Consider the following 9,887-nt stretch of genomic DNA (forward strand, 5'->3'; position numbering starts at 1 on the left):
AATAAGTCCATTATTGACCTGTGAGAATGTTTGTGGGCTTTAGCCCGAAGAATCTAGCGGATTAGAAAAGCCCAACACTCTCACTAACCCAACAAGGGTGTTGCTCCCTCCACCACCACACATTTCTCCCTCCACTTCCCCAATTTATTTTAATTCCAATTATATCCTCAGATTAAAATTTTTTATTTTTACTATTTTAATTTATTTTAAACCTAGTTCTCCTACTTTACTCCTGCACCCAATCTTTCCATCTCTCATTTTCATTTAATAATTTGTCTTTCGTTTTACTCTGCAATCCAATCTGTCTTCTCCGTTTCACTTCTCCTCCTCCATTTCTTTCTTCTTCATTTTCCTTACATTATTAAAATACATTAAAAATATATTCAAAAATAATAAATCAAAACGTTTAAATTAAATTATTAAAATATTTCCAAAATAAAGAATAAACTAATAAAAGAAACCCTAAAATAAAAAATGTAACTTTTAAACGGATGTGACATCCTTCAACGGATGTCAAAATCCTTCAACGGATGTCAACCGTTGAATCATTTTGACATCCGTTGAAGGATTTTGACATCCGTTGAAGGATTTTGACATCCGTTGAAGGATTTTGACATCCGTTGAAGGATTTTGACATCCGTTGAAGGATGTCTTAAAGGTTACGTTTTTTATTTTAGGGTTTTATTTGAAGGTTTATTTGAATACACACCTTGAGAAAGCAACACACATTGCACCACTCCACACACTACACTACGAGAGCGACACTGCACCACGAGAGGGAGACTGCTTGATAATTTTTTCCACCATCACCAACCTTTGCAACTTGTAAAAGAAAGAGAGGAAGAAATATAATGTTAAAATGAAAGAAAATATTTTACTCATAGTTTTGGAAAAAAAAAAAAAAAAAATTTTTAGGTTTGTGAATGGGTAAAATTAAAAATAACCCTAAAATAAAATTTTACTTAGGGGCAAAATAGTAAATGGGAGGTGAAGGGAGAAAGGTGTGGTGGTGGAGGGAGCAACACCCACCCAACAATTCATAGAGTTCTTATAAGTATGGATTATAAAATACGAAACACAGTTTTATTTTCTAACTCTTACAATCTAAAATTTCTATTCAACAGTTTTGAAGTCTAATTAAAAATCAACAAAAAGAAAACTCCAATAATATTCTTCTAAACTATGGAATGTGATAAGAAACTATGGGATTGAATAATGAAATAGTTCATATATGTTATGCATCTTTTTTATATTTCTCTATATGAAATTTATATTCGCCGTTGATGATGGAAATGGCTGCCATGGTGTTATGATACAGTGGAAGATGTTAGAGTTTTTTTCTACTGTGGTGGGAGTGGATTTAATAGTTTTTGTGGTACACTTAGTACTTGTGGGGGTGCAAGGAGATATAGTCTACGACCGAAGATAAGTAACCTCTTTAATCTCCTCACACTTTAACTTTTTCTCTCTCGACTTTTGCTGTTTAGCGCACTGTTTTTAATTGATAGCATCTAAAGGTGATTTATGTAAGATATTCTAAATTTACATTCTTATTAAAAATAATAAATCGATTTTTTCATACTAGGATTCTTTTTAGGTTGAGTCTTTTGTCTTCATATTCTGACATTCATAGCGAGATATTTTTTATTATTTTGTGATAAACCTATAGATATTTTTATACTTAAATGCATATTTTTGAAATATACAAATAAAAACCCAACTACCTTAGTTAATTTGAATGCATATTTTTAGACCTTGAAGTGACCAAAAATAAATGCTTGATAACTCTCCGATTCAGAAAATAAAGAAGCTTTTCGAAATGAAGCACCCATGCATGTGCAATGTATGCATGCATTGTCACGGACGAGACAGTTGATAATGAAGTGTAAAAATATGTACGACTTCCCAAAATATAATAAAATATTAATTTTCTGTCGTGAAAAAAAGTAGGGTTTCATCACCTTTCGTCAAATGTGACTTGTGACTTTAACAGAACAACGTGCTCGAATAAACAGTACTCGATCAACGACCAGATGTTGCCCCTAATTAGAATCGAAGAAAAAATCAGTTCAAATGACATTTCAAGAAATTTTATTAAATCCTGTAAGTAAATTACTTGACCAACTTAAACATGCGTTTTCCCTTCTCTTTATTTGTTGGAGGATCAAAAAGTTCATATTACATGCATAAAACAATAGCACCTTATATCATGACGAGAAATTCTGTTAATTTGCTTTTCTAATTATGTAATAAGGTTAACAATTTTAAACATTATTAAACTGTGTAAAATAGTAGAAGGTGAGACAACTTGAAAAGTGTAAAATCATATTATCTATAATGGTAGGTTGACACACTGACTAATAGAAGAATGAAAAATAATGTGTCCAATAAGTTTAAAAGTGTGTTAAAATTAGTGTTTTCAAGACAGGTAATCTGGTTCGATTCGATCTGACTCATCACGGGTTAGTCACTTATTCAAAACGGATTGACTCACTAGCTCACTTAATTATAAGTTTTTTTTAAAATAAAAAAATTATATATATTTTTAATTCAAATCTAAATAAATTTCACTCTAAAATGATGTTAAACTCCAAAGACAATTAAAAAAAACAATATCATATGATCCAAACGTAATCCAAAAACAAGCACAAAAAACGAACAAATAAATTTTTAATATTGATTTGTATCACTTGTCCATTTATAATATTAGAGTCTTGAACAGATAAATCTAAAATAAACATATTTTTTTCATCGTCTACAATATAATAAAAAAATGCTAAATAATAATATTGAAACACAAAATAATAAATAATTAAAAGACTAACCCGCATAAAAAAAATTACATTTGTTTTAAACCCAACCCAACCCGACTCAAACCCGTGATGGACCAAATTGATTCGCAGATTATAATTCATTTGACAACACTAGTTAAAATAGTGTGTTATAATATATTTTTTCTATTTATAACGATTTCAATTAAAGGAAAGAACACAAGTTTTTTTTCCACAACATTGTGACATAATATATATATATATATATATATATATATATATATATATATAATTTTATTATATATTATTAATTTATTATTTATTTGTTATTATAATAACGTATCATAAACTCAAGGAGAAAATTACAAATATATTTTGTTAAAATATAGTAAAAAAAATCTATATATCCTCTAAACTAAGAATAAAACATTCAATAAACAAGTATGAGAGTAGACCGGGTAAATAATAAAGTTGATATACTGTTTTACTGAAAAGAAATAAATTTTCCTCACAGCCACAAAACTTGAAAGTTGTATTATCCGTTCAATATTACTTAGAATTAATTAATTATTTTTAATTTAAATCCTAAATTAAAATATAATCACAACTTTTTATTGTGATGATGGATAATCATAGCAAATTCAAACATGATATTTATATTGTAAAATAGATATATTTTATACGAAAGTTTAGCGTGTTTTCAGTGTCAATTATCTTAACATGAATTTGATTGCTTTAAAACAAGCAGCAATAAAATAAATAATAATGATTTAATGTCTCTGTAAATTTTTATTTTAGTCAAGAATCTCAAATAGTTTTTCTTTTTCGTCTCTATCGGATCTTTATTTTGTAAAATTGTATTAATCAAAAGCTTGTGTTCCAACTGAACAAACCACCGTTTAACTGTGAGTTACGTTGCACAAGAATGTTTTTCCTAATCACACGTAGAATTAAAAAGGAGTTTTATATTAAAAATTATGAAAGCACATATGTTAAATCAGCTTTAGAGAAGGGCATACTGTCAAAACTTATTACGATTCCCACTTCAGTAACTGGTGTTCCCCTTCTCCTTCTCATACACAACCAGAGTGGCGGTGGCGCTTCGGGAGGCGGAGTGTGAAGCTGCGCTTCTCCTCAAGTGAGTCCTGCGTGGTCTCAACATGGTGCGTCCATGTGACGCGTTGGCCGTGGAAGGCGTCGTGGACGGTGTGGTTCGTGGCGACGACGAAGGAGATGCGGTTCGAGGAAGGCGAGCAGGAGAGCGTTAGTCGACGGCACGCGACACCAGGGGAGTGGTTTGCGGCATTGAGGTAGAGGTGCACGTGGCGGTAAAGGTCGTTGAGGTCGACGCCGCAGTAGCCGTTGAACTCTGGAATCTCGAAATAGGAATATGGAGAAAGCAGATCTTGCAGAGATTCGTATCAGGAATGGAGCAATGAGAGAAGCTGGGATGGGAGAACGTTTTGGAGCACGGTGAGCAACCCTAACAGAGACCACATTTGTGATAATATCTCCATTTTTGTGTGATTTAGTGTTTTTTTTGATTGGGAATTGAGAAGCAGTGGGAAATTGGAAAATGGTTTTGAATAGTTCTGGATCCACTCGTGGACGATTTTGGAAAGTTCTACATCCCACTCGGCTTCTGACTCACCGGTGTCAAGGACTCCCTCTCCTCTTGGGAACCTTCCAGAACCTTCCTCCAGACTCTCTCCGTCGAGGGCGTCGCACTGGTCCTCCGCAAATTTGTCTCCTCCAACTCTGACGATTCTAGTTCCGACCCCGATTGCAACTTTGCAGCGGAGGTTTTCGGCGCCGTCTTGGACCGGTTGGTGGAGCTGAAGGCGTGGTTTGAGATTCAGACTCTGTATCATTTCTATTCATGTTCTGTTCTGGTGGTGTATGAGAAGTAAAAGGGGAATACCAATGACTGAAGTGGGAATAGTAATAAGTTTTCTCACTGTACCCTTCTCTAGAACTGACTTAACTTCTGTGCTTTCATATTTTTTAATACAAAACTCCTCTTTAATTCCACGTATGATTAATGAAAACATTGTTCATGTGACATAGCGCACGATTAAAGGGCGGTTTGTTCGTTAAATTTCACGGCAAACTTCTAATTGTTCAAATTTTACAAAAACAAGACCTATTTAAGATTCTAAATAAAATAAACACATTAAAACAATAATAATACTATATATGCATTGATAAATAACATTAGTTTAACAAGAATAATTCAATATACTAATAATAGATGTATGCAAGAATTAAATTAACCTTTAATTCCCCATATTTAGACAAATTACTTATTTTATATTATAAAAAAAGTGAATCCAAAACTTAAAAAGGAAAGTAAAAATATGAGGGTTCTCATATATTGTTAATATAAACATTCAACCTATATCATTACATTACTAATTGTTCTCAGTAGAATAAAATATAACGGAAACAGAGAAGCCAATACACTTAACCACAACACCTTTTTAATTATTTTTTGGATCATGCGTTAACAATTTTTTTTAATAAATTATTTGTGACTGATTTATTAGTTTTTTTAAACAACTAATCACAAACTAACACAATTATAAAAAAAAATTTGTGAAAAATAATTATTAAAAAAATATTTTCCTTATTTTTTCCTTGTCTCATTCTATATTATCCTTATTCTCTTCACAAACAACACTCGAATGGAAATTAACCCATCCTTCATACATCTCACCACCCATCCTCACTCTGATCACTCCCCTCCATGGAACACCAATCACCACCACCATCGCCACCGCCGCCACCACCACCACAACCACCCAAAACCTACACACTAACCGCCACCTCAATATGCTACACCAAATCCTCCTCCACTAAACTTCCTTCCCTCTTCAACCATTGCACCACCACCCCTCCAGCCTACATCCTCAAGGACGTCTCCCTCACCGCCCACCCTTCCCAAATCCTCGCCGTCGTCGGCCCCAGCGGCGCCGGGAAGTCTACCCTCCTGGACATTCTCGCCGCCCGAACCCTCCCCTCCCACGGCACGCTCTCCGTCAATTCCTCCCCTCTCCTCCCCTCCTCCTTTCGCAAGCTCTCCTCTTACGTCCCCCAACACGACCACTCCCTCCCTCTTCTCACCGTCTCCGAAACCTTCCTCTTCGCCGCCACCCTCCTCAAACCCTCCGTCCCCGACCTTCGCGCCCTCGTCTCCCAACTCCTTTCCCAACTGCGCCTCTCCCATCTTGCCCACACGCGCCTCGCCCACGGCCTCTCCGGTGGCGAACGCAGAAGGGTCTCCATCGGTCTCAGCCTCCTCCACGATCCTGCCGTTTTACTCCTGGACGAACCCACTTCGGGGCTTGACAGCACTTCCGCCTTCAAAGTCATGCAGATTCTCAAGCAAACTTGCCTCTCTCGCAACAGAACCATCATCCTCTCCATCCACCAACCCAGCTTCAAGATCCTCTCTTGCATTGACAGGATCTTGCTGCTTTCCAAAGGAACCGTCGTTCATCATGGAACCGTTGCCACCTTACAGGCCTTCTTGCACTCTAATGGCTACACCGTCCCTCAGCAACTCAATGCCTTGGAATATGCCATGGAGATTTTGAATGAGGTTAAGCCTCTCACTCCACCCAGTCTTCCCGAGTCCCCCGAAAGTTCAAGTTCAAGTTCACTAAATTTGGTTCCCGGTGGTGGACGAACAGGGAGCAGTAGAGAGAGCATCATGTATAAAAGCTCTAGGGTGCACGAGATTTACACTCTTTACGTAAGATTTTGGAAGATTATTTACCGAACAAGGCAACTTCTTCTGACCAACACTGCCGAAGCGCTTCTCGTGGGGCTTGTTTTGGGAACTATTTATATAAACATAGGTTTTGGTAAAGAAGGGATCGAGAAAAGGTTTGGTCTGTTTGCTTTCACTCTCACGTTTCTCTTATCTTCCACCACCGAAACCCTTCCCATCTTCATCAACGAGAGGCCTATCATATTAAGAGAAACTTCCAGTGGGGTTTATAGGCTCTCTTCTCATCTCATTGCAAATACGCTTGTTTTCTTGCCCTACTTGTTCGTTGTTGCTGTTATATATTCTATCCCCGTTTACTTCTTGGTTGGCCTTTGTGCCTCATGGCTTTCTTTTGCTTACTTTGTTCTGGTCATTTGGGTCATAGTTCTCATGGCAAATTCCTTCGTGCTCTTCTTGAGCTCTCTTGCACCCAACTACATTGCCGGAACTTCCCTCTTGACGGTGCTTCTGGCAGCGTTTTTTCTGTTCTCTGGTTACTTTATCTCCAAAGATAGCCTGCCCAAGTACTGGCTTTTCATGCACTTCTTGTCCATGTACAAATACGCTCTTGACGCTCTTCTCATCAACGAGTACTCGTGCTTGGTGTCAAAGTGTTTGATATGGTACCAAGAGAATGAGCAGTGCATGATCACCGGGGCTGACGTGCTACAGAAGAAAGGGCTCAAAGAGAGTGAAAGGTGGACCAACGTCTACATCTTGATCGGTTTCTTTTTATTGTATCGTTTGCTTTGCTTCTTGGTTTTGATTCGGAGGGTGTCGAGATCCAAAACATAATAGAGACCGATAAACGATGACCAAACGTTGTATTATTTTCTTTCATTGTATGAACTGTTTTTGTTTTATTTGGTTTCTATGAAGTATATAATCGGAAATACAGCCACAGAAAAAGTTTGATTTATAGATATGAAGTGTACTTTTCGTTCTCATCTAAAGTAAATTATTCCAATATTCTCATTTCTTCATTAGATATACTTGTTCCCTTTCTCTTCAGAACCCAGTAATTTTGGATGATTGGATGATTTAATACAAGTGTGTCCTATTTCATTTTCTTTAAGACACAGCACAGTAATGTACCTCAAGAATGCGACGTTTCAAACTTTTGGCACATGATGGATGGCTACGCAAAAAAACTGACACACGTTGTAATTTGCCCTCTTTGATTTAAATCATAAATATGATTCACAATGATATTCGTAATTGTTAATTTTGATAAAATTTTGTGAAGAACATAACGGGTTCTTCATTCATTTGAGTGAAACAGCCCGAATATATAACAGCAAAAGGTCTTAGATTATCGTTTGAATAGTTGGATTTGTTTAAGTTTGGTGAAGTCACGGGTTGCGTTTGGTTGGAGAGAGTGAGGAAGAATCCAAAGGGGTCGTTGTCATCATGGAAGAAGTTTTGTCGTGTGGCTAAGTTGCTTTGTTGCTGCTATTCTTTTGTCTGCTGTGACTGTGAGCAAGATTGTTTAGATCACGGGTTCTTCATTCATGGTCCCGTGAACTTGTTCAGTGTTGGGTTGGGGGTTGCAAATAAAATTTTGGATGTCTTATGTCACTTTTCGCCTAAGATACACTACTGGACAACCAGCCAAATTAAGAACAAACTATAAAGAAATGTATATTTTTAGAAAAATATTATATATAGTGCTATTTGATTAAACTGTTTAAGCATTAAGCTTCGGCGCTATATTTGATAAAAAATTGCATTGGTGCAGTGTTAATAGTATAAATTAGCAAACACGGGCATTCTTTCGAACACAGAGGAATCAGAAGAAAAGACAGATGAAAAAAAAAATACTATATTCATCGATGCAAGTTGAAACATTACGTGGATCCCACATAATCAGATTTCATCCCATTATTCACTTTAAGAAAATGGAGTTCACGAGCTGCTCTTGAGGAAATTACTCATTTATATTCTTTTTTCATAAGGATACAAATATAAATATAAATATAATTTAACTAATTATTTATCTCTTATTTTTTTTGTCAACATCCAGAATCCAAGAAAGTAATGGGGTGATCTAAGTTTTGAGGTTGTCAGGGAAAAAACCAGACATGTCGACAGATTCAAGTTTCCCTAACCAGTAATTTTAGTTTAATAGAATAAAAAAGAAATTTACAAAAATCGCTAGAAGGAGGGCTTGAACCTCCGACCTTGTGGTTAACAGCCACACGCTCTAACCAACTGAGCTATTCCAGCTTTTGATTTATACGTTAGATTTTCTTTATTTAATTGTAAGATAAATGTCCTACAAAAATGAGTTTTTAACTCACCTTAGGTCCTTTCTTGGATTGGATATGGGCATAACTTTTTCAGTGTTTGATTGCTGCGTGAATAAAGTAATACCTTCTAAACGAGCTTCTTTATTCAGCTCTTCGTTGTTTATAAACTTCTATAGCCAATGAATTCGGTTTATGCATATCTACCTATAAATAAAGTTTAAAAATGGTTTTAAACTCAGAGTCAATCTCACATACTATGAATTTGAGATAGATTGAATTAAAAAATATATAATTCTTTTGTTTTTTTATAATCAACCATAATAAATATGAATTAATATGATAATAGGATTCTCCCCATCCGTATACAAAAATATAATTCTTTTGTATATAGGATAAATTAAATTTAACTAAATGAGTTTGAGTGGATTGACCTATAATTTATTACAACAACTCTTTGTGTATTTTTAATAATTTATTATTATAATTATTCATTATTTTTTCTGTAAGTTGATATTCTATGTTTTATGATTAGAATCTCAACCAAGAGAATTCAAATTATATGAATGTTTAATTTATTTGTTATTCAATTATATAAATTAACAGTTGAATTTTTACTTTTTTTTTGTTTATTATTTCACTTTCTAATTATATTTAATATTTAGTGAAAGTATCAATACTATATTTATATAAACTGGAGTCTAAAGTTAATAAATTTAATAATTTTTTATAATGTCATTGAATTTTTTATAATAAATATATAAACCAAATTTTAAAATAAAATATATTTAAATGAATCAATCACTTAATTTATTTTTTAATGAATATTAGGTCGTATAAAATGACAACACTCTTAACTCATATAAAAGTAGTCCGAATTAAGTTAGTTCAATAGTGAGTCGACTCGACTCAATGTATGACACTTTTACTGATGAACTATTATCCAATAGAATAAAAATTACATATAACATGTGATTCCTAAACGTATACAAAATCCTCATAGAATTATTGACAAATATTTCATGTTTTGTATGTTTATAATATTAATTAGAACACAATCATTTAGAGAAAAATCATTTTAAATTATATATACAATTG

General features: G+C 34.5%; 1 protein-coding gene and 1 non-coding gene across 2 annotated transcripts; one reads left to right on the forward strand and one right to left on the reverse strand.

Annotated features, from left to right (window-relative positions):
- The first annotated feature begins 5,434 nt into the window (after nucleotides 1–5,434).
- On the forward strand, nucleotides 5,435–7,531 carry ABCG8 (ABC-2 type transporter family protein). The gene has a single exon (XM_047321717.2). The coding sequence runs from the start codon at nucleotides 5,518–5,520 to the stop codon at nucleotides 7,336–7,338; it is 1,821 nt and encodes a 606-aa protein (XP_047177673.1). The 5' UTR covers nucleotides 5,435–5,517; the 3' UTR covers nucleotides 7,339–7,531.
- A 1,164-nt stretch (nucleotides 7,532–8,695) lies between these two features.
- On the reverse strand, nucleotides 8,696–8,769 carry TRNAN-GUU (transfer RNA asparagine (anticodon GUU)). The gene has a single exon. It is a non-coding gene; the product is annotated as a tRNA-Asn (tRNA).
- Between the last annotated feature and the right edge of the window lie 1,118 nt (nucleotides 8,770–9,887).

The sequence above is a fragment of the Vigna umbellata genome, chromosome 8 (assembly GCF_029865625.1).
Source record: "Vigna umbellata cultivar VRB3 chromosome 8, Vumbellata_1.0, whole genome shotgun sequence".
Classification (NCBI taxonomy): domain Eukaryota; kingdom Viridiplantae; phylum Streptophyta; class Magnoliopsida; order Fabales; family Fabaceae; genus Vigna; species Vigna umbellata.